The sequence below is a fragment of the Sorex araneus genome, chromosome 6 (assembly GCF_027595985.1).
Source record: "Sorex araneus isolate mSorAra2 chromosome 6, mSorAra2.pri, whole genome shotgun sequence".
Classification (NCBI taxonomy): domain Eukaryota; kingdom Metazoa; phylum Chordata; class Mammalia; order Eulipotyphla; family Soricidae; genus Sorex; species Sorex araneus.
This window is the reverse complement of record NC_073307.1, coordinates 54,934,687-54,959,172: the sequence shown is the minus strand read 5'-3', so window position 1 is coordinate 54,959,172 and position 24,486 is coordinate 54,934,687. Positions and strand designations below refer to the sequence as shown.

At 52.9% G+C, this 24,486-nt stretch overlaps 3 protein-coding genes across 3 annotated transcripts; all 3 read left to right on the top strand.

Moving 5' to 3' along the window:
- Nucleotides 1-7,918: 7,918 nt before the first annotated feature.
- LOC129405864 (ubiquitin carboxyl-terminal hydrolase 17-like protein 6) lies at nucleotides 7,919-9,385 on the top strand. The gene has a single exon (XM_055143546.1). It carries the CDS (start codon nucleotides 7,919-7,921, stop codon nucleotides 9,383-9,385), a length of 1,467 nt encoding a protein of 488 aa, XP_054999521.1.
- A 7,193-nt stretch (nucleotides 9,386-16,578) lies between these two features.
- LOC129405863 (ubiquitin carboxyl-terminal hydrolase 17-like protein 6) lies at nucleotides 16,579-18,045 on the top strand. Its single transcript, XM_055143545.1, has one exon. It carries the CDS (start codon nucleotides 16,579-16,581, stop codon nucleotides 18,043-18,045), a length of 1,467 nt encoding a protein of 488 aa, XP_054999520.1.
- A 2,881-nt stretch (nucleotides 18,046-20,926) lies between these two features.
- Nucleotides 20,927-22,393, top strand: LOC129405862 (ubiquitin carboxyl-terminal hydrolase 17-like protein 6). The gene has a single exon (XM_055143544.1). The coding sequence runs from the start codon at nucleotides 20,927-20,929 to the stop codon at nucleotides 22,391-22,393; it is 1,467 nt and encodes a 488-aa protein (XP_054999519.1).
- The last annotated feature ends 2,093 nt before the right edge of the window (nucleotides 22,394-24,486 follow it).

Here is a 24,486-nt window from a genome sequence, read left to right as displayed (position 1 = left end):
CCCATGAAACCATATGTGAGTGGATGCAGGACCTGAGCTGGGCTGGTGTGAAAAATACAAGCGAGTGTGGGTGGAAGGGGTGTTGTCAAAAGAGACAAAGATTCCTCCTGGGGGGAGGGGGAGATGACGGCTTCGTCACGTTCTGTCGTCCGAGGGCTCTCGGGGCAGTTCTCTCTCACGCACCTAGCATGTGTTCAGTGTTCTCGAGCTGCTGTGTATGGAGCGGATTTATCCATCCCTTTCTTCGGTTCTACCTTTTGATGCCTCTACAAGATGACTATCTCCGTGTAATGTGCAGCAGAGGAGCATGCCTGAGGAGGTGCTGGGCCAGTCCGAAGGGCTCTGGAGACAGAGCGTCCCTTTGGGCCCAAGAGTATCTTGCACGCACGGCAGAGCCTGTCAAGCTACCCGTGGCATATTCGATATGCCAAAAACAGTCACAACAAGGCTCACAATGAAAATGTTACTAGTGGCCACTCGAACAAATCAATGAGCAACTGGATGACAGTGATCATATATATTTATAACATATCGATTAAATCTGACGAATATTAATCATATTTTATATAATACTTTTTCCACATAACCCTTCTAAAACTTACTTCCAAAGTCATTTGGTGATTTTTCCCTCAACATACCCACCAAAGGAAGGAAGGGTGCAGGGTTTTGGATTTGGATGCCATTTCGCACTGACCCTCTGTGTCTGTTTCTGTCTCTCTCTGTCTCCCTGTCTCTCTCGCTTACAGACACACACTTGTGATACCTTCGAAGTTAGTGCTAGAGCAACTTTTCATATGAGAGAAAGAGAAGAGAGTTGTGCGTGTGTGTACTGTTTGTGAGCCTGTGTGTGCTATCGCGCACGCGCATGCCTCTGTTTCCGATGAGCCTCTGGAGACAGAGCGTCCTTTAGGGCCCCCTGGGACCTTAGACCTAAGCGGGGTGGTGGTTGACCTGGTGCAGCACTCAGAAATGTGCTCAGGGAAGCCTTATGGGCTGTACCATCTCTCGGTTGATTTCCAGCTGTAGACAATTGTTTGCGACTTTATACATTTGATTTATAACTTTTGTGTGATCCTAGACATTTTAATGAACATGACTTTTATAAAAGTGTACTGGCGCGGTGGGGGGCTGGGGAGGTGGCGGGAAGAGGGGAGGTATACCGTGATTCTTGGTGGTGTGATACGTGCACTGGTGAATGGATGGGTGTTTCAGCATCGCATAACTGAGACTTCAACCTGTAAGCTTTGTAACTTTCCACAGGGTGATTCAGTAAAGAATAAAATAAAATGGAAGCAATTTTAAAAATGTGTACTGGCGTAATTCTTTTTTGTTTGCATTGTTTCGTTGGGTTTGCTCACACCCAGCTAGCTCACGACTTTCTCCTGACTCTGTGCTCAGGGATTTCCTCCTCCCATCCCATGAAACCATATGTGAGTGGATGCAGGACCTGAGCTGGGCTGGTGTGAAAAATACAAGCGAGTGTGGGTGGAAGGGGTGTTGTCAAAAAAGACAAAGATTCCTCCTGGGGGGAGGGGGAGATGACGGCTTCGTCACGTTCTGTTGTCCGAGGGCTCTCGGGGCAGTTCTCTCTCACGCACCTAGCATGTGTTCAGTGTTCCCGAGTTGCTGTGTATGGAGCGGATTTTTACATCCCTTTCTTCGGTTCTACCTTTTGATGCCTCTACAAGGATAGACTATCTCCGTGTAATGTGCAGCAGAGGAGCATGCCTGAGGAGGTGCTGGGCCAGTCCGAAGGGCTCTGGAGACAGAGCGTCCCTTAGGGCCCAAGAGTATCTTGCACGCACGGCAGAGCCTGTCAAGCTACCCGTGGCATATTCGATATGCCAAAAACAGTCACAACAAGGCTCACAATGAAAATGTTACTAGTGGCCACTCGAACAAATCAATGAGCAACAGGATGACAGTGATCATATATATTTATAACATATCGATTAAATCTGATGAATATTAATTATATTTTATATAATACTTTTTCCACATAACCCTTCTAAAACTTACTTCCAAAGTCATTTGGTGATTTTTCCCTCAACATACCCACCAAAGGAAGGAAGGGTGCAGGGTTTTGGATGTGGATGCCATTTCTCACTGACTCTCTGTGTCTGTGTCTGTCTCTCTCTGACTCCCTGTCTTTCTCTCTTACAGACACACATTTGTGATACCTTCGAAGTTAGTGCTAGAGAAACTTTTCGTATGAGAGAAAGAGAAGAGAGTTGTGCGTGTGTGTACTGTTTGTGAGCCTGTGTGTGCTATCGCGCACGCGCATGCCTCTGTTTCCGATGAGCCTCTGGAGACAGAGCGTCCCTTAGGGCCCCCTGGGACCCTGGACCTAAGCGGGGCGGTAGTTGACCTGGTGCAGCACTCAGAAATGTGCTCCGGGGAAGCCTTATGGGCTGTACCATCTCTCGGTTATTTTCCAGCTGTAGACAATTGTTTGCGTCTTTATACATTTGATTTGTAACTTTTGTGTGATCCTAGACATTTTAGTGAACATGATTTCTATAAAAGTGTACTGGAGTAGTTGCACATGCGCGGTGGGGGGCTGGGGAGGTGGCGGGAAGAGGGGAGGTATACCGTGGTTCTTGGTGGTGGGATACGTGCACTGGTGAATGGATGGGTGTTTGAGCATCGCATAACTGATAGTTCAACCTGTAAGATTTGTAACTTTCCACACGGTGATTCAGTAAAGAATAAAATAAAATGGAAGCAATTTTAAAAATGTGTACTGGCGTAATTCTTTTTTGTTTGCATTGTTTCGTTGGGTTTGCTCACACCCAGCTAGCTCACGACTTTCTCCTGACTCTGTGCTCAGGGATTTCCTCCTCCCATCCCATGAAACCATATGTGAGTGGATGCAGGACCTGAGCTGGGCTGGTGTGAAAAATACAAGCGAGTGTGGGTGGAAGGGGTGTTGTCAAAAAAGACAAAGATTCCTCCTGGGGGGAGGGGGAGATGACGGCTTCGTCACGTTCTGTTGTCCGAGGGCTCTCGGGGCAGTTCTCTCTCACGCACCTAGCATGTGTTCAGTGTTCTCGAGCTGCTGTGTATGGAGCGGATTTATCCATCCCTTTCTTCGGTTCTACCTTTTGATGCCTCTACAAGATAGACTATCTCCGTGTAATGTGCAGCAGAGGAGCATGCCTGAGGAGGTGCTGGGCCAGTCGGAAGGGCTCTGGAGACAGAGCGTCCCTTAGGGCCCAAGAGTATCTTGCACGCACGGCAGAGCCTGTCAAGCTACCCGTGGCATATTCGATATGCCAAAAACAGTCACAACAAGGCTCACAATGAAAATGTTACTAGTGGCCACTCGAACAAATCAATGAGCAACTGGATGACAGTGATCATATATATTTATAACATATCGATTAAATTTGACGAATATTAATCATATTTTATATAATACTTTTTCCACATAACCCTTCTAAAACTTACTTCCAAAGTCATTTGGTGATTTTTCCCTCAACATACCCACCAAAGGAAGGAAGGGTGCAGGGTTTTGGATTTGGATGCCATTTCGCACTGACTCTCTGTGTCTGTTTCTGTCTCTCTCTGTCTCCCTGTCTCTCTCGCTTACAGACACACACTTGTGATACCTTCGAAGTTAGTGCTAGAGAAACTTTTCGTATGAGAGAAAGAGAAGAGAGTTGTGCGTGTGTGTACTGTTTGTGAGCCTGTGTGTGCTATCGCGCACGCGCATGCCTCTGTTTCCGATGAGCCTCTGGAGACAGAGCGTCCTTTAGGGCCCCCTGGGACCTTAGACCTAAGCGGGGTGGTGGTTGACCTGGTGCAGCACTCAGAAATGTGCTCAGGGAAGCCTTATGGGCTGTACCATCTCTCGGTTGATTTCCAGCTGTAGACAATTGTTTGCGACTTTATACATTTGATTTATAACTTTTGTGTGATCCTAGACATTTTAATGAACATGACTTTTATAAAAGTGTACTGGCGCGGTGGGGGGCTGGGGAGGTGGCGGGAAGAGGGGAGGTATACCGTGATTCTTGGTGGTGGGATACGTGCACTGGTGAATGGATGGGTGTTTCAGCATCGCATAACTGAGACTTCAACCTGTAAGCTTTGTAACTTTCCACAGGGTGATTCAGTAAAGAATAAAATAAAATGGAAGCAATTTTAAAAATGTGTACTGGCGTAATTCTTTTTTGTTTGCATTGTTTCGTTGGGTTTGCTCACACCCAGCTAGCTCACGACTTTCTCCTGACTCTGTGCTCAGGGATTTCCTCCTCCCATCCCATGAAACCATATGTGAGTGGATGCAGGACCTGAGCTGGGCTGGTGTGAAAAATACAAGCGAGTGTGGGTGGAAGGGGTGTTGTCAAAAAAGACAAAGATTCCTCCTGGGGGGAGGGGGAGATGACGGCTTCGTCACGTTCTGTTGTCCGAGGGCTCTCGGGGCAGTTCTCTCTCACGCACCTAGCATGTGTTCAGTGTTCCCGAGTTGCTGTGTATGGAGCGGATTTTTACATCCCTTTCTTCGGTTCTACCTTTTGATGCCTCTACAAGGATAGACTATCTCCGTGTAATGTGCAGCAGAGGAGCATGCCTGAGGAGGTGCTGGGCCAGTCCGAAGGGCTCTGGAGACAGAGCGTCCCTTAGGGCCCAAGAGTATCTTGCACGCACGGCAGAGCCTGTCAAGCTACCCGTGGCATATTCGATATGCCAAAAACAGTCACAACAAGGCTCACAATGAAAATGTTACTAGTGGCCACTCGAACAAATCAATGAGCAACAGGATGACAGTGATCATATATATTTATAACATATCGATTAAATCTGATGAATATTAATTATATTTTATATAATACTTTTTCCACATAACCCTTCTAAAACTTACTTCCAAAGTCATTTGGTGATTTTTCCCTCAACATACCCACCAAAGGAAGGAAGGGTGCAGGGTTTTGGATGTGGATGCCATTTCTCACTGACTCTCTGTGTCTGTGTCTGTCTCTCTCTGACTCCCTGTCTTTCTCTCTTACAGACACACATTTGTGATACCTTCGAAGTTAGTGCTAGAGAAACTTTTCGTATGAGAGAAAGAGAAGAGAGTTGTGCGTGTGTGTACTGTTTGTGAGCCTGTGTGTGCTATCGCGCACGCGCATGCCTCTGTTTCCGATGAGCCTCTGGAGACAGAGCGTCCCTTAGGGCCCCCTGGGACCCTGGACCTAAGCGGGGCGGTAGTTGACCTGGTGCAGCACTCAGAAATGTGCTCCGGGGAAGCCTTATGGGCTGTACCATCTCTCGGTTATTTTCCAGCTGTAGACAATTGTTTGCGTCTTTATACATTTGATTTGTAACTTTTGTGTGATCCTAGACATTTTAGTGAACATGATTTCTATAAAAGTGTACTGGAGTAGTTGCACATGCGCGGTGGGGGGCTGGGGAGGTGGCGGGAAGAGGGGAGGTATACCGTGATTCTTGGTGGTGGGATACGTGCACTGGTGAATGGATGGGTGTTTCAGCATCGCATAACTGATAGTTCAACCTGTAAGATTTGTAACTTTCCACACGGTGATTCAGTAAAGAATAAAATAAAATGGAAGCAATTTTAAAAATGTGTACTGGCGTAATTCTTTTTTGTTTGCATTGTTTCATTGGGTTTGCTCACACACAGCTAGCTCACGACTTTCTCCTGACTCTGTGCTCAGGGATTTCCTCCTCCCATCCCATGAAACCATATGTGAGTGGATGCAGGACCTGAGCTGGGCTGGTGTGAAAAATACAAGGGAGTGTGGGTGGAAGGGGTGTTGTCAAAAAAGACAAAGATTCCTCCTGGGGGGAGGGGGAGATGACGGCTTCGTCACGTTCTGTCGTCCGAGGGCTCTCGGGGCAGTTCTCTCTCACGCACCTAGCATGTGTTCAGTGTTCTCGAGCTGCTGTGTATGGAGCGGATTTATCCATCCCTTTCTTCGGTTCTACCTTTTGATGCCTCTACAAGATAGACTATCTCCGTGTAATGTGCAGCAGAGGAGCATGCCTGAGGAGGTGCTGGGCCAGTCCGAAGGGCTCTGGAGACAGAGCGTCCCTTTGGGCCCAAGAGTATCTTGCACGCACGGCAGAGCCTGTCAAGCTACCCGTGGCATATTCGATATGCCAAAAACAGTCACAACAAGGCTCACAATGAAAATGTTACTAGTGGCCACTCGAACAAATCAATGAGCAACTGGATGACAGTGATCATATATATTTATAACATATCGATTAAATCTGACGAATATTAATCATATTTTATATAATACTTTTTCCACATGACCCATCTAAAACTTACTTCCAAAGTCATTTGGTGATTTTTCCCTCAACATACCCACCAAAGGAAGGAAGGGTGCAGGGTTTTGGATTTGGATGCCATTTCTCACTGACTCTCTGTGTCTGTTTCTGTCTCTCTCTGTCTCCCTGTCTCTCTCGCTTACAGACACACACTTGTGATACCTTCGAAGTTCGTGCTAGAGAAACTTTTCGTATGAGAGAAAGAGAAGAGAGTTGTGCGTGTGTGTACTGTTTGTGAGCCTGTGTGTGCTATCGCGCACGCGCATGCCTCTGTTTCCGATGAGCCTCTGGAGACAGAGCGTCCCTTAGGGCCCCCTGGGACCCTGGACCTAAGCGGGGTGGTGGTTGACCTGGTGCAGCACTCAGAAATGTGCTCCGGGGAAGCCTTATGGGCTGTACCATCTCTCGGTTGATTTCCAGCTGTAGACAATTGTTTGCGACTTTATACATTTGATTTATAACTTTTGTGTGATCCTAGACACTTTAATGAACAAGACTTTTATAAAAGTGTACTGGCGCGGTGGGGGGCTGGGGAGGTGGCGGGAAGAGGGGAGGTATACCGTGATTCTTGGTGGTGGGATACTTGCACTGGTGAATGGATGGGTGTTTCAGCATCGCATAACTGAGACTTCAACCTGTAAGCTTTGTAACTTTCCCCACGGTGATTCAATAAAGAATAAAATAAAATGAAAGCAATTTTAAAAATGTGCACTGGCGTAATTCTTTTTTGTTTGCATTGTTTCGTTGGGTTTGCTCACACCCAGCTAGCTCACGACTTTCTCCTGACTCTGTGCTCAGGGATTTCCTCCTCCCATCCCATGAAACCATATGTGAGTGGATGCAGGACCTGAGCTGGGCTGGTGTGAAAAATACAAGCGAGTGTGGGTGGAAGGGGTGTTGTCAAAAAATACAAAGATTCCTCCTGGGGGGAGGGGGAGATGACGGCTGCGTCACGTTCTGTTGTCCGAGGGCTCTCGGGGCAGTTCTCTCTCACGCACCTAGCATGTGTTCAGTGTTCCCGAGTTGCTGTGTATGGAGCGGATTTATCCACCCCTTTCTTCGGTTCTACCTTTTGATGCCTCTACAAGATAGACTATCTCCGTGTAATGTGCAGCAGAGGAGCATGCCTGAGGAGGTGCTGGGCCAGTCCGAAGGGCTCTGGAGACAGAGCGTCCCTTAGGGCCCCCTGGACCGGCCACCCTCTATGCTTGCCACAGCCTGCTGTGGACGTCCGCTTGGGGGTCAGGTGAGCTGAGGGATTGGTCACACACTCACTCTCCCGTCATTGGGATTGGACAGGTTGGAGATGGGTGGGTCTCGTCCAGGGGCTGCTGGGTCAGGCCAGACAGTATTTAGGGACTCGCCCGCCAGGAGGTTGGGCTTCTCTCCAGCGCTCTGCCAGGAGGTTGGGCCTCTCTCCAGCGCTCTGCCAGGAGTTCGTGCTTCTCTCCAGCGCTCTGCCAGGAGTTCGGGCTTCTCTCCAGCGCTCTGCCAGGAGTTCGGGCTTCTCTCCAGCGCTCTGCCAAGGGAAGTCGTCGTTCCGACGAAGTCTTGGTCTCCGAGTTCTGGGGGCACGGAGGCCCCTTCTCTGCACCGGGCAGCTTTCCCCCCAAGGCAAGAGATGGCACACGCCGAATCCTGGAGCAGCAAGAACGCTGAAGTCTGCAGCGCCACGGCCCTACAGTCGCCGGGCCCGACGTCCCAGGTGGGTCTGGCTCCCCCGGGCCAGGGCCAGGGCCGGGCTGGCGCCAAGGCTCTCCCTCCCCAGGGGAAGATGGGGCGTGCCGTGGGAGCCGGGCTGCGGAACGTCGGGAACAGCTGCTACGTGAACGCCGCCCTGCAGTGTCTGACCTACACCCCGGCCCTGGCCAGCTGGGCAGCGTCCGGGCTTCATGGCGGCGCCCACGGCCAGCGGCCCTGCTGCAGGTCGTGCGGCGTGCGGGCGCACATCGGCCGGGCCCGGCGCCACCCCGGGGAGGTCCTCGCGCCGTGCCCCTCGCTGCTGGCCGGATTCCACAGGGAGCGGCAGGAAGACGCGCACGAGTTCCTCATGTTCACGCTGGACGCCATGCAGCAAGGCTGCCCGCAGGACGGCGGGCGGGAGCCGGCCGACATCCCGGGCATCTTTGGAGGCCGCTGGCGGTCCCAGGTGCAGTGTCTGCGCTGCCTGGCCGTCTCCGACACCTTTGAACCTTACCTGGACGTGGCGCTGGACGTGGGAGCGGCGCCGAGCGTGGCCCAAGCCCTGCGAGAGCTGGTGAGGCCCGAGAGACTGGAGGGGGAGGACGCCTACCTGTGCGGCACCTGCGGCCAGAAGACGCCCGCCACCAAGACGCTGACCCTGCACGCGGCCTCGCGGGTCCTGATGCTGGTGCTGAAGAGGTTCTGCCAGGGCGGCGACGCCAAGCTGGCTGGGCACGTGAGCTACCCCGAGTGCCTGGACGTGGGCGGCTGCACGTCGGAGCGCCAGGAGGGGCCTCTCGCGTACGTGCTCTACGCCGTCCTGGTGCACACGGGCTGGAGCTCTCACGGTGGCCACTACCTGTGCTACGTCAGAGCGGGGGACGGCCAGTGGTACCAGATGGACGACGCCAGGGTCAGCGCCTGCGACGCGTCCCGCGTCCTCAGCCAGCAGGCCTACGTCCTCTTCTACGCGCAGAAGGCCGAGTGGGAGAGAGTCGGCGGCGACTGGGGCTGGGCCGGCCCGGAGGGGCCAGGCTGCGGGGCCTCGGCGATGCCCAGGGAGCGGCCGGGCCGTCCTGCCAGGGACCGCGAGCCCTCGGTGTCTGGCCACCTCGAGCCTTGCGAGGACTCTTCTGCCATCAGCCTGGACTGCTGGAGGCGGCTGCAGGAGCAGAGCCGGCCCAAGCCGCCGCCCGGCCTCAGGAGGACGGTTGCCGCCCTGCCCGCCAACGCAGTGGTCATCCACCGCTCCAGACACAGCCACGGGGCGCCCTGGGAGCAGCCTGAGCCCCGGAAAGCTGCCCCAGAAACGTGTGCCACGGCCGCCAAGAGGAAGAGCAGGAAAGGCCAGAAAAGCCTGCGGGTCCTGCACAGCCTTCAGCTCCCACGGGGGCCCCGCCTCTGACAGCCCAGCGGCCGGCGCCAGATCCAGCACCACGGCACCAAGCGTGTGCCCTCTGCTGCCTGCCGAGACGATTTTCCTATGACCCAGCATGTGGGTGGCCGCTTCGCACCCCTTAGTCTTTGCCGGGACGCGCAAACATAAGGCCTAGTGTCGGGTGGGGGGGGGGGTGGTGATGAACCGGGTGCGGCACTCAGAACTGTGCTCCGGGGGAGCCTTATGGGCTGTACCATCTCTCGGTTGATTTCCAGCTGTGGACAATTGTTGGCTACTTTATACATTTGATTTGTAACTTTTGTGTGATCCTAGACATTTTAGTGAACATGACATTTATAAAAGTGTACTAGCGTAGTTACACATGCGCGGTGGGGGGCTAGGGAGGTGGGGGGAAGGGGGGAGGTATACCGTGATTCTTGGTGGTGGGATACGTGCACTGGTGAAGGGGTGGGTGTTTCAGCATCGCATAACTGAGACTTCAACCTGTAAGCTTTGTAACTTTGCCCACGGTGATTCAATAAAGAATAAAATAAAATGAATGAAATTTTAAAAATGTGTACTGGCGTAATTCTTTTTTGTTTGCATTGTTTCGTTGGGTTTGCTCACACCCAGCAATGCTCACGACTTTCTCCTGACTCTGTGCTCAGGGATTTCCTCCTCCCATCCCATGAAACCATATGTGAGTGGATGCAGGACCTGAGCTGGGCTGGTGTGAAAAATACAAGCGAGTGTGGGTGGAAGGGGTGTTGTCAAAAAATACAAAGATTCCTCCTGGGGGGAGGGGGAGATGACGGCTGCGTCACGTTCTGTTGTCCGAGGGCTCTCGGGGCAGTTCTCTCTCACGCACCTAGCTTGTGTTCAGTGTTCCCGAGCTGCTGTGTATGGAGCGGATTTATCCATCCCTTTCTTCGGTTCTACCTTTTGATGCCTCTACAAGATAGACTATCTCCGAGTAATGTGCAGCAGAGGAGCATGCCTGAGGAGGTGATGGGCAAGTCCAAAGGGCTCTGGAGACAGAGCGTCCCTTAGGGCCCAAGAGTATCTTGCACGCACGGCAGAGCCTGTCAAGCTACCCGTGGCGTATTCGATATGCCAAAAACAGTAACAACAAGGCTCACAATGAAAATGTTACTAGTGGCCACTCGAACAAATCAATGAGCAACAGGATGACAGTGATCAAATATATTTATTACATATCGATTAAATCTGACGAATATTAATTATATTTTATATAATACTTTTTCCACATAACCCTTCTAAAACTTACTTCCAAAGTCATTTGGTGATTTTTCCCTCATCATACCCACCAAAGGAAGGAAGGGTGCAGGGTTTTGGATTTGGATACCATTTCTCACTGACTCTCTGTGTCTGTTTCTGTCTCTCTCTGTCTCCCTGTCTCTCTCTCTTACAGACACACACTTGTGATACCTTTGAAGTTAGTGCTAGAGAAACTTTTCGTATGAGAGAAAGAGAAGAGAGTTGTGCGTGTGTGTACTCTTTGTGAGCTTGTGTGTGCTATCGCGCACGCGCATGCCTCTGTTTCCGATGAGCCTCTGGAGACAGAGCGTCCCTTAGGGCCCCCTGGGACCCTGGACCTAAGCGGGGTGGTGGTTGACCTAGTGCAGCACTCAGAAATGTGCTCCGGGGAAGCCTTATGGGCTGTACCATCTCTCGGTTGATTTCCAGCTGTAGACAATTGTTTGCGACTTTATACATTTGATTTGTAACTTTTGTGTGATCCTAGACATTTTAGTGAACATGATTTCTATAAAAGTGTACTGGAGTAGTTGCACATGCGCGGTGGGGGGCTAGGGGGGTGGGTGGAAGGGGGGACGTATACCGTGATTCTTGCTGGTGGTATACGTGCACTGGTGAATGGGTGGGTGTTTGAGCATCGCATAACTGAGATTTCAACCTGTAAGCTTTGTAACTTTCCACAGGGTGATTCAATAAAGAATAAAATAAAATGAAAGCAATTTTAAAAATGTGTACTGGCGTAATTCTTTTTTGTTTGCATTGTTTCGTTGGGTTTGCTCACACCCAGCAATGCTCACGACTTTCTCCTGACTCTGCGCTCAGGGATTTCCTCCTCCCATCCCATGAAACCATATGTGAGTGGATGCAGGACCTGAGCTGGGCTGGTGTGAAAAATACAAGCGAGTGTGGGTGGAAGGGGTGTTGTCAAAAAAGACAAAGATTCCTCCTGGGGGGAGCGGGAGATGACGGCTTCGTCACGTTCTGTTGTCCGAGGGCTCTCGGGGCAGTTCTCTCTCACGCACCTAGCTTGTGTTCAGTGTTCCCGAGCTGCTGTGTATGGAGCGGATTTATCCATCCCTTTCTTCGGTTCTACCTTTTGATGCCTCTTCAAGATAGACTATCTCCGAGTAATGTGCAGCAGAGGAGCATGCCTGAGGAGGTGCTGGGCCAGTCCGAAGGGCTCTGGAGACAGAGCGTCCCTTAGGGCCCAAGAGTATCTTGCACGCACGGCAGAGCCTGTCAAGCTACCCGTGGCATATTCGATATGCCAAAAACAGTAACAACAAGGCTCACAATGAAAATGTTACTAGTGGCCACTCGAACAAATCAATGAGCAACAGGATGACAGTGATCAAATATATTTATTACATATCGATTAAATCTGACGAATATTAATTATATTTTATATAATACTTTTTCCACATAACCCTTCTAAAACTTACTTCCAAAGGCATTTGGTGATTTTTCCCTCATCATACCCACCAAAGGAAGGAAGGGTGCAGGGTTTTGGATTTGGATACCATTTCTCACTGACTCTCTGTGTCTGTTTCTGTCTCTCTCTGTCTCCCTGTCTCTCTCTCTTACAGACACACACTTGTGATACCTTTGAAGTTAGTGCTAGAGAAACTTTTCGTATGAGAGAAAGAGAAGTGAGTTGTGCGTGTGTGTACTCTTTGTGAGCTTGTGTGTGCTATCGCGAACGCGCATGCCTCTGTTTCTGATGAGCCTCTGGAGACAGAGCGTCCCTTAGGGCCCCCTGGGACCCTGGACCTAAGCGGGGTGGTGGTTGACCTGGTGCAGCACTCAGAAATGTGCTCCGGGGAAGCCTTATGGGCTGTACCATCTCTCGGTTGATTTCCAGCTGTAGACAATTGTTTGCGACTTTATACATTTGATTTGTAACTTTTGTGTGATCCTAGACATTTTAGTGAACATGATTTCTATAAAAGTGTACTGGAGTAGTTGCACATGCGCGGTGGGGGGCTAGGGGGGTGGGTGGAAGGGGGGACGTATACCGTGATTCTTGCTGCTGGTATACGTGCACTGGTGAATGGGTGGGTGTTTGAGCATCGCATAACTGAGACTTCAACCTGTAAGCTTTGTAACTTTCCACAGGGTGATTCAATAAAGAATAAAATAAAATGAAAGCAATTTTAAAAATGTGTACTGGCGTAATTCTTTTTTGTTTGCATTGTTTGGTTGGGTTTGCTCACACCCAGCAATGCTCACGACTTTCTCCTGACTCTGTGCTCAGGGATTTCCTCCTCCCATCCCATGAAACCATATGTGAGTGGATGCAGGACCTGAGCTGGGCTGGTGTGAAAAATACAAGCGAGTGTGGGTGGAAGGGGTGTTGTCAAAAAAGACAAAGATTCCTCCTGGGGGGATGGGGAGATGACGGCTTCGTCACGTTCTGTTGTCCGAGGGCTCTCGGGGCAGTTCTCTCTCACGCACCTAGCTTGTGTTCAGTGTTCTCGAGCTGCTGTGTATGGAGCGGATTTATCCATCCCTTTCTTCGGTTCTACCTTTTGATGCCTCTACAAGATAGACTATCTCCGAGTAATGTGCAGCAGAGGAGCATGCCTGAGGAGGTGCTGGGCCAGTCCGAAGGGCTCTGGAGACAGAGCGTCCCTTAGGGCCCAAGAGTATCTTGCACGCACGGCAGAGCCTGTCCAGCTACCCGTGGCATATTCGATATGCCAAAAACAGTAACAACAAGGCTCACAATGAAAATGTTACTAGTGGCCACTCGAACAAATCAATGAGCAACAGGATGACAGTGATCAAATATATTTATTACATATCGATTAAATCTGACGAATATTAATTATATTTTATATAATACTTTTTCCACATAACCCTTGTAAAACTTACTTCCAAAGGCATTTGGTGATTTTTCCCTCATCATACCCACCAAAGGAAGGAAGGGTGCAGGGTTTTGGATTTGGATACCATTTCTCACTGAATCTCTGTGTCTGTGTCTGTCTCTCTCTGACTCCCTGTCTCTCTCTCTTACAGACACACACTTGTGATACCTTCGAAGTTAGTGCTAGAGAAACTTTTCGTATGAGAGAAAGAGAAGAGAGTTGTGCGTGTGTGTACTGTTTGTGAGCTTGTGTGTGCTATCGCGCACGCGCATGCCTCTGTTTCCGATGAGCCTCTGGAGACAGAGCATCCCTTAGGGCCCCCTGGGACCCTGGACCTAAGCGGGGTGGTGGTTGACCTGGTGCAGCACTCAGAAATGTGCTCTGGGGAAGCCTTATGGGCTGTACCATCTCTCGGTTGATTTCCAGCTGTAGACAATTGTTTGCGACTTTATACATTTGATTTATAACTTTTGTGTGATCCTAGACACTTTAATGAACATGACTTTTATAAAAGTGTACTGGCGCGGTGGGGGGCTGGGGAGGTGGCGGGAAGAGGGGAGGTATACCGTGATTCTTGGTGGTGGGATACGTGCACTGGTGAATGGATGGGTGTTTCAGCATCGCATAACTGAGACTTCAACCTGTAAGCTTTGTAACTTTCCACAGGGTGATTCAGTAAAGAATAAAATAAAATGGAAGCAATTTTAAAAATGTGTACTGGCGTAATTCTTTTTTGTTTGCATTGTTTCGTTGGGTTTGCTCACACCCAGCTAGCTCACGACTTTCTCCTGACTCTGTGCTCAGGGATTTCCTCCTCCCATCCCATGAAACCATATGTGAGTGGATGCAGGACCTGAGCTGGGCTGGTGTGAAAAATACAAGCGAGTGTGGGTGGAAGGGGTGTTGTCAAAAAAGACAAAGATTCCTCCTGGGGGGAGGGGGAGATGACGGCTTCGTCACGTTCTGTTGTCCGAGGGCTCTCGGGGCAGTTCTCTCTCACGCACCTAGTATGTGTTCAGTGTTCCCGAGTTGCTGTGTATGGAGCGGATTTATCCATCCCTTTCTTCGGTTCTACCTTTTGATGCCTCTACAAGATAGACTATCTCCGTGTAATGTGCAGCAGAGGAGCATGCCTGAGGAGGTGCTGGGCCAGTCCGTAGGGCTCTGGAGACAGAGCATCCCTTAGGGCCCAAGAGTATCTTGCACGCACGGCAGAGCCTGTCAAGCTACCCGTGGCATATTCGATATGCCAAAAACAGTCACAACAAGGCTCACAATGAAAATGTTACTAGTGGCCACTCGAACAAATCAATGAGCAACAGGATGACAGTGATCATATATATTTATAACATATCGATTAAATCTGACGAATATTAATTATATTTTATATAATACTTTTTCCACATAACCCTTCTAAAACTTACTTCCAAAGTCATTTGGTGATTTTTCCCTCAACATACCCACCAAAGGAAGGAAGGGTGCAGGGTTTTGGATGTGGATGCCATTTCTCACTGACTCTCTGTATCTGTGTCTGTCTCTCTCTGACTCCCTGTCTTTCTCTCTTACAGACACACATTTGTGATACCTTCGAAGTTAGTGCTAGAGAAACTTTTCGTATGAGAGAAAGAGAAGAGAGTTGTGCGTGTGTGTACTGTTTGTGAGCCTGTGTGTGCTATCGCGCACGCGCATGCCTCTGTTTCCAATGAGCCTCTGGAGACAGAGCGTCCCTTAGGGCCCCCTGGGACCCTGGGCCTAAGCGGGGTGGTGGTTGACCTGGTGCAGCACTCGGAAATGTGCTCCGGGGAAGCCTTATGGGCTGTACCATCTCTCGGTTGATTTCCAGCTGTAGACAATTGTTTGCGACTTTATACATTTGATTTATAACTTTTGTGTGATCCTAGACACTTTAATGAACAAGACTTTTATAAAAGTGTACTGGCGCGGTGGGGGGCTGGGGAGGTGGCGGGAAGAGGGGAGGTATACCATGATTCTTGGTGGTGGGATACTTGCACTGGTGAATGGATGGGTGTTTCAGCATCGCATAACTGAGACTTCAACCTGTAAGCTTTGTAACTTTCCCCACGGTGATTCAATAAAGAATAAAATAAAATGAAAGCAATTTTAAAAATGTGCACTGGCGTAATTCTTTTTTGTTTGCATTGTTTCGTTGGGTTTGCTCACACCCAGCTAGCTCACGACTTTCTCCTGACTCTGTGCTCAGGGATTTCCTCCTCCCATCCCATGAAACCATATGTGAGTGGATGCAGGACCTGAGCTGGGCTGGTGTGAAAAATACAAGCGAGTGTGGGTGGAAGGGGTGTTGTCAAAAAAGCCAAAGATTCCTCCTGGGGGGAGGGGGAGATGACGGCTTCGTCACGTTCTGTTGTCCGAGGGCTCTCGGGGCAGTTCTCTCTCACGCACCTAGCATGTGTTCAGTGTTCCCGAGTTGCTGTGTATGGAGCGGATTTATCCATCCCTTTCTTCGGTTCTACCTTTTGATGCCTCTACAAGATAGACTATCTCCGTGTAATGTGCAGCAGAGGAGCATGCCTGAGGAGGTGCTGGGCCAGTCCGAAGGGCTCTGGAGACAGAGCGTCCCTTAGGGCCCCCTGGACCGGCCACCCTCTATGCTTGCCACAGCCTGCTGTGGACGTCCGCTTGGGGGTCAGGTGAGCTGAGGGATTGGTCACACACTCACTCTCCCGTCATTGGGATTGGACAGGTTGGAGATGGGTGGGTCTCGTCCAGGGGCTGCTGGGTCAGGCCAGACAGTATTTAGGGACTCGCCCGCCAGGAGGTTGGGCTTCTCTCCAGCGCTCTGCCAGGAGGTTGGGCCTCTCTCCAGCGCTCTGCCAGGAGTTCGGGCTTCTCTCCAGCGCTCTGCCAGGAGTTCGTGCTTCTCTCCTGCGCTCTGCCAGGAGTTCGGGCTTCTCTCCAGCGCTCTGCCAGGAGTTCGGGCTTCTCTCCAGCGCTCTGCCAAGGGAAGTCGTCGTTCCGACGAAGTCTTAGTCGCCGAGTTCTGGGGGCACGGAGGCCTCTTCTCTGCACCGGGCAGCTTTCCCCCCAAGGCAAGAGATGGCACACGCCGAATCCCGGAGCAGCAAGAACGCTGAAGTCTGCAGCGCCACGGCCCTACAGTCACCAGCCCCGACGTCCCAGGTGGGTCTGGCTCCCCCGGGCCAGGGCCAGGGCCGGGCTGGCGCCAAGGCTCTCCCTCCCCAGGGGAAGATGGGGCGTGCCGTGGGAGCCGGGCTGCGGAACGTCGGGAACAGCTGCTACGTGAACGCCGCCCTGCAGTGTCTGACCTACACCCCGGCCCTGGCCAGCTGGGCAGCGTCCGGGCTTCATGGCGGCGCCCACGGCCAGCGGCCCTGCTGCAGGTCGTGCGGCGTGCGGGCGCACATCGGCCGGGCCCGGCGCCACCCCGGGGAGGTCCTCGCGCCGTGCCCCTCGCTGCTGGCCGGATTCCACAGGGAGCGGCAGGAAGACGCGCACGAGTTCCTCATGTTCACGCTGGACGCCATGCAGCAAGGCTGCCCGCAGGACGGCGGGCGGGAGCCGGCCGACATCCCGGGCATCTTTGGAGGCCGCTGGCGGTCCCAGGTGCAGTGTCTGCGCTGCCTGGCCGTCTCCGACACCTTTGAACCTTACCTGGACGTGGCGCTGGACGTGGGAGCGGCGCCGAGCGTGGCCCAAGCCCTGCGAGAGCTGGTGAGGCCCGAGAGACTGGAGGGGGAGGACGCCTACCTGTGCGGCACCTGCGGCCAGAAGACGCCCGCCACCAAGACGCTGACCCTGCACGCGGCCTCGCGGGTCCTGATGCTGGTGCTGAAGAGGTTCTGCCAGGGCGGCGACGCCAAGCTGGCTGGGCACGTGAGCTACCCCGAGTGCCTGGACGTGGGCGGCTGCACGTCGGAGCGCCAGGAGGGGCCTCTCGCGTACGTGCTCTACGCCGTCCTGGTGCACACGGGCTGGAGCTCTCACGGTGGCCACTACCTGTGCTACGTCAGAGCGGGGGACGGCCAGTGGTACCAGATGGACGACGCCAGGGTCAGCGCCTGCGACGCGTCCCGCGTCCTCAGCCAGCAGGCCTACGTCCTCTTCTACGCGCAGAAGGCCGAGTGGGAGAGAGTCGGCGGCGACTGGGGCTGGGCCGGCCCGGAGGGGCCAGGCTGCGGGGCCTCGGCGATGCCCAGGGAGCGGCCGGGCCGTCCTGCCAGGGACCGCGAGCCCTCGGTGTCTGGCCACCTCGAGCCTTGCGAGGACTCTTCTGCCATCAGCCTGGACTGCTGGAGGCGGCTGCAGGAGCAGAGCCGGCCCAAGCCGCCGCCCGGCCTCAGGAGGATGGTTGCCGCCCTGCCCGCCAACGCAGTGGTCATCCACCGCTCCAGACACAGCCACGGGGCGCCCTGGGAGCAGCCTGAGCCCCGGAAAGCTGCCCCAGAAACGTGTGCCACGGCCGCCAAGAGGAAGAGCAGGAAAGGCCAGAAAAGCCTGCGGGTCCTGCACAGCCTTCAGCTCCCACGGGGGCCCCGCCTCTGACAGCCCAGCGGCCGGCGCCAGATCCAGCACCACGGCACCAAGCGTGTGCCCTCTGCTGCCTGCCGAGACGATTTTCCTATGACCCAGCATGTGGGTGGCCGCTTCGCACCCCTTAGTCTTTGCCGGGACGCGCAAACATAAGGCCTAGTGTCGGGTGGGGGGGGGGGTGGTGATGAACCGGGTGCGGCACTCAGAACTGTGCTCCGGGGGAGCCTTATGGGCTGTACCATCTCTCGGTTGATTTCCAGCTGTGGACAATTGTTGGCTACTTTATACATTTGATTTGTAACTTTTCTGTGATCCTAGACATTTTAGTGAACATGACGTTTATAAAAGTGTACTGGCGTAGTTACACATGCGCGGTGGGGGGCTAGGGAGGTGGGGGGAAGGGGGGAGGTATACCGTGATTCTTGGTGGTGGGATACGTGCACTGGTGAAGGGGTGGGTGTTTCAGCATCGCATAACTGAGACTTCAACCTGTAAGCTTTGTAACTTTGCCCACGGTGATTCAATAAAGAATAAAATAAAATGAATGAAATTTTAAAAATGTGTACTGGCGTAATTCTTTTTTGTTTGCATTGTTTCGTTGGGTTTGCTCACACCCAGCAATGCTCACGACTTTCTCCTGACTCTGTGCTCAGGGATTTCCTCCTCCCATCCCATGAAACCATATGTGAGTGGATGCAGGACCTGAGCTGGGCTGGTGTGAAAAATACAAGCGAGTGTGGGTGGAAGGGGTGTTGTCAAAAAAGACAAAGATTCCTCCTGGGGGGAGGGCGAGATGACGGCTTCGTCACGTTCTGTTGTCCGAGGGCTCTCGGGGCAGTTCTCTCTCACGCACCTAGCTTGTGTTCAGTGTTCCCGAGCTGCTGTGTATGGAGCAGATTTATCCATCCCTTTCTTCGGTTCTACCTTTGGATGCCTCTACAAGATAGACTATCTCCGTGTAATGTGCAGCAGAGGAGCATGCCTGAGGAGGTGCTGGGCCAGTCCGAAGGGCTCTGGAGACAGAGCGTCCCTTAGGGCCCAAGAGTATCTTGCACGCACGGCAGAGCCTGTCAAGCTACCCGTGGCATATTCGATATGCCAAAAACAGTAACAACAAGGCTCACAATGAAAATGTTACTAGTGGCCACTCGAACAAATCAATGAGCAACAGGATGACAGTGATCAAATATATTTATTACATATCGATTAAATCTGACGAATATTAATTATATTTTATATAATACTTTTTCCACATAACCCTTCTAAAACTTACTTCCAAAGTCATTTGGTGATTTTTCCCTCATCCTACCCACCAAAGGAAGGAAGGGTGCAGGGTTTTGGATTTGGATACCATTTCTCACTGAATCTCTGTGTCTGTGTCTGTCTCTCTCTGACTCCCTGTCTCTCTCTCTTACAGACACACACTTGTGATACCTTCGAAGTTAGTGCTAGAGAAACTTTTCGTATGAGAGAAAGAGAAGAGAGTTGTACGTGTGTGTACTGTTTGTGAGCCTGTGTGTGCTATCGCGCACGCGCATGCCTCTGTTTCCGATGAGCCTCTGGAGACAGAGCGTCCCTTAGGGCCCCCTGGGACCCTGGACCTAAGCGGGGTGGTGGTTGACCTGGTGCAGCACTCAGAAATGTGCTCCGGGGAAGCCTTATGGGCTGTACCATCTCTCGGTTGATTTCCAGCTGTAGACAATTGTTTGCGACTTTATACATTTGATTTATAACTTTTGTGTGATCCTAGACCCTTTAATGAACATGACTTTTATAAAAGTGTACTGGCGCGGTGGGGGGCTGGGGAGGTGGCGGGAAGAGGGGAGGTATACCGTGATTGTTGGTGGTGGGATACGTGCACTGGTGAATGGATGGGTGTTTCAGCATCGCATAACGGAGAGTTCAACCTGTAAGCTTTGTAACTTTCCACACGGTGATTCAGTAAAGAATAAAATAAAATGGAAGCAATTTTAAAAATGTGTACTGGCGTAATTCTTTTTTGTTTGCATTGTTTCGTTGGGTTTGCTCACACCCAGCTAGCTCACGACTTTCTCCTGACTCTGTGCTCAGGGATTTCCTCCTCCCATCCCATGAAACCATATGTGAGTGGATGCAGGACCTGAGCTGGGCTGGTGTGAAAAATACAACCGAGTGTGGGTGGAAGGGGTGTTGTCAAAAAAGACAAAGATTCCTCCTGGGGGGAGGGGGAGATGACGGCTGTGTCACGTTCTGTTGTCCGAGGGCTCTCGGGGCAGTTCTCTCTCACGCACCAAGCTTGTGTTCAGTGTTCTCGAGCTGCTGTGTATGGAGCGGATTTATCCACCCCTTTCTTCGGTTCTACCTTTTGATGCCTCTACAAGATAGACTATCTCCGTGTAATGTGCAGCAGAGGAGCATGCCTGAGGAGGTGCTGGGCCAGTCCGAAGGGCTCTGGAGACAGAGCGTCCCTTAGGGCCCCCTGGACCAGCCACCCTCTATGCTTGCCACAGCCTGCTGTGGACATCCGCTTGGGGGTCAGGTGAGCTGAGAGATGGGTCACACACTCACTCTCCCGTCATTGGGTTTGGACAGGTTGGAGATGGGTGGGTCTCGTCCAGGGGCTGCTGGGTCAGGCCTGACAGTATTTAGGGACTCGCCCGCCAGGAGGTTGGGCTTCTCTACAGCGCTCTGCCAGGAGGTTGGGCCTCTCTCCAGCGCTCTGCCAGGAGTTCGGGCTTCTCTCCAGCACTCTGCCAGGAGTTCGGGCTTCTCTCCAGCGCTCTGCCAGGAGTTCGGGCTTCGCTCCAGCGCTCTGCCAAGGGAAGTCGTCGTTCCGACGAAGTCTTAGTCGCCGAGTTCTGGGGGCACGGAGGCCCCTTCTCTGCACCGGGCAACTTTCCCCCCAAGGCAAGAGATGGCACACGCCGAATCCCGGAGCAGCAAGAACGCTGAAGTCTGCAGCGCCACGGCCCTACAGTCGCCGGCCCCGACGTCCCAGGTGGGTCTGGCTCCCCCGGGCCAGGGCCAGGGGCGGGCTGGCGCCAAGGCTCTCCCTCCCCAGGGGAAGATGGGGCGTGCCGTGGGAGCCGGGCTGCGGAACGTCGGGAACAGCTGCTACGTGAACGCCGCCCTGCAGTGTCTGACCTACACCCCGGCCCTGGCCAGCTGGGCAGCGTCCGGGCTTCATGGCGGCGCCCACGGCCAGCGGCCCTGCTGCAGGTCGTGCGGCGTGCGGGTGCACATCGGCCGGGCCCGGCGCCACCCCGGGGAGGTCCTCGCGCCGTGCCCCTCGCTGCTGGCCGGATTCCACAGGGAGCGGCAGGAAGACGCGCACGAGTTCCTCATGTTCACGCTGGACGCCATGCAGCAAGGCTGCCCGCAGGACGGCGGGCGGGAGCCGGCCGACATCCCGGGCATCTTTGGAGGCCGCTGGCGGTCCCAGGTGCAGTGTCTGCGCTGCCTGGCCGTCTCCGACACCTTTGAACCTTACCTGGACGTGGCGCTGGACGTGGGAGCGGCGCCGAGCGTGGCCCAAGCCCTGCGAGAGCTGGTGAGGCCCGAGAGACTGGAGGGGGAGGACGCCTACCTGTGCGGCACCTGCGGCCAGAAGACGCCCGCCACCAAGACGCTGACCCTGCACGCGGCCTCGCGGGTCCTGATGCTGGTGCTGAAGAGGTTCTGCCAGGGCGGCGACGCCAAGCTGGCTGGGCACGTGAGCTACCCCGAGTGCCTGGACGTGGGCGGCTGCACGTCGGAGCGCCAGGAGGGGCCTCTCACGTACGTGCTCTACGCCGTCCTGGTGCACACGGGCTGGAGCTCTCACGGTGGCCACTACCTGTGCTACGTCAGAGCGGGGGACGGCCAGTGGTACCAGATGGACGACGCCAGGGTCAGCGCCTGCGACGCGTCCCGCGTCCTCAGCCAGCAGGCCTACGTCCTCTTCTACGCGCAGAAGGCCGAGTGGGAGAGAGTCGGCGGCGACTGGGGCTGGGCCGGCCCGGAGGGGCCAGGCTGCGGGGCCTCGGCGATGCCCAGGGAGCGGCCGGGCCGTCCTGCCAGGGACCGCGAGCCCTCGGTGTCTGGCCACCTCGAGCCTTGCGAGGACTCTTCTGCCATCAGCCTGGACTGCTGGAGGCGGCTGCAGGAGCAGAGCCGGCCCAAGCCGCCGCCCGGCCTCAGGAGGACGGTTGCCGCCCTGCCCGCCAACGCAGTGGTCATCCACCGCTCCAGACACAGCCACGGGGCGCCCTGGGAGCAGCCTGAGCCCCGGAAAGCTGCCCCAGAAACGTGTGCCACGGCCGCCAAGAGGAAGAGCAGGAAAGGCCAGAAAAGCCTGCGGGTCCTGCACAGCCTTCAGCTCCCACGGGGGCCCCGCCTCTGACAGCCCAGCGGCCGGCGCCAGATCCAGCACCACGGCACCAAGCGTGTGCCCTCTGCTGCCTGCCGAGACGATTTTCCTATGACCCAGCATGTGGGTGGCCGCTTCGCACCCCTTAGTCTTTGCCGGGACGCGCAAACATAAGGCCTAGTGTCGGGTGGGGGGGGGTGGTGATGAACCGGGTGCGGCACTCAGAACTGTGCTCCGGGGGAGCCTTAGGGGCTGTACCATCTCTCGGTTGATTTCCAGCTGTGGACAATTGTTGGCTACTTTATACATTTGATTTGTAACTTTTGTGTGATCCTAGACATTTTAGTGAACATGACGTTTATAAAAGTGTACTGGCGTAGTTACACATGCGCGGTGGGAGGCTAGGGAGGTGGGGGGAAGGGGGGAGGTATACCGTGATTGTTGGTGGTGGGATACGTGCACTGGTGAAGGGGTGGGTGTTTCAGCATCACATAACTGAGACTTCAACCTGTAAGCTTTGTAACTTTGCCCACGGTGATTCAATAAAGAATAAAATAAAATGAATGAAATTTTAAAAATGTGTACTGGCGTAATTCTTTTTTGTTTGCATTGTTTCGTTGGGTTTGCTCACACCCAGCAATGCTCACGACTTTCTCCTGACTCTGTGCTCAGGGATTTCCTCCTCCCATCCCATGAAACCATATGTGAGTGGATGCAGGACCTGAGCTGGGCTGGTGTGAAAAATACAAGCGAGTGTGGGTGGAAGGGGTGTTGTCAAAAAAGACAAAGATTCCTACTGAGGGGAGGGGGAGATGACGGCTTCGTCACGTTCTGTTGTCCGAGGGCTCTCGGGGCACTTCTCTCTCACGCACCTAGCTTGTGTTCAGTGTTCCCGAGCTGCTGTGTATGGAGCGGATTTATCCATCCCTTTCTTCGGTTCTACCTTTGGATGCCTCTACAAGATAGACTATCTCCGTGTAATGTGCAGCAGAGGAGCATGCCTGAGGAGGTGCTGGGCCAGTCCGAAGGGCTCTGGAGACAGAGCATCCCTTAGGGCCCAAGAGTATCTTGCACGCACGGCAGAGCCTGTCAAGCTACCCGTGGCGTATTCGATATGCCAAAAACAGTAAAAACAAGGCTCACAATGAAAATGTTACTAGTGGCCACTCGAACAAATCAATGAGCAACAGGATGACAGTGATCAAATATATTTATTACATATCGATTAAATCTTACGAATATTAATTATCTTTTATATAATACTTTTTCCACATAACCCTTCTAAAACTTACTTCCAAAGTCATTTGGTGATTTTTCCCTCATCATACCCACCAAAGGAAGGAAGGGTGCAGGGTTTTGGATTTGGATACCATTTCTCACTGACTCTCTGTGTCTGTGTCTGTCTCTCTCTGACTCCCTGTCTCTCTCTCTTACAGACACACACTTGTGATACCTTTGAAGTTAGTGCTAGAGAAACTTTTCGTATGAGAGAAAGAGAAGAGAGTTGTGCGTGTGTGTACTCTTTGTGAGCTTGTGTGTGCTATCGCGCACGCGCATGCCTCTGTTTCCGATGAGCCTCTGGAGACAGAGCGTCCCTTAGGGCCCCCTGGGACCCTGGACCTAAGCGGGGTGGTGGTTGACCTGGTGCAGCACTCAGAAATGTGCTCCGGGGAAGCCTTATGGGCTGTACCATCTCTCGGTTGATTTCCAGCTGTAGACAATTGTTTGCGACTTTATACATTTGATTTGTAACTTTTGTGTGATCCTAGACATTTTAGTGAACATGATTTCTATAAAAGTGTACTGGAGTAGTTGCACATGCGCGGTGGGGGGCTAAGGGGGTGGGTGGAAGGGGGGACGTATACCGTGATTCTTGGTGGTGGGATACGTGCACTGGTGAATGGATGGGTGTTTGAGCATCGCATAACGGAGAGTTCAACCTGTAAGCTTTGTAACTTTCCACACGGTGATTCAGTAAAGAATAAAATAAAATGGAAGCAATTTAAAAAATGTGTACTGGCGTAATTCTTTTTTGTTTGCATTGTTTCGTTGGGTTTGCTCACACCCAGCTAGCTCACGACTTTCTCCTGACTCTGTGCTCAGGGATTTCCTCCTCCCATCCCATG

Excerpts from the sequence above, each read along its gene's own strand:
- LOC129405864 (XM_055143546.1), top strand. The coding sequence starts at position 7,919 with ATGGCACACGCCGAATCCTGGAGCAGCAAGAACGCTGAAGTCTGCAGC.
- LOC129405862 (XM_055143544.1), top strand. The coding sequence starts at position 20,927 with ATGGCACACGCCGAATCCCGGAGCAGCAAGAACGCTGAAGTCTGCAGC.
- LOC129405863 (XM_055143545.1), top strand. The coding sequence starts at position 16,579 with ATGGCACACGCCGAATCCCGGAGCAGCAAGAACGCTGAAGTCTGCAGC.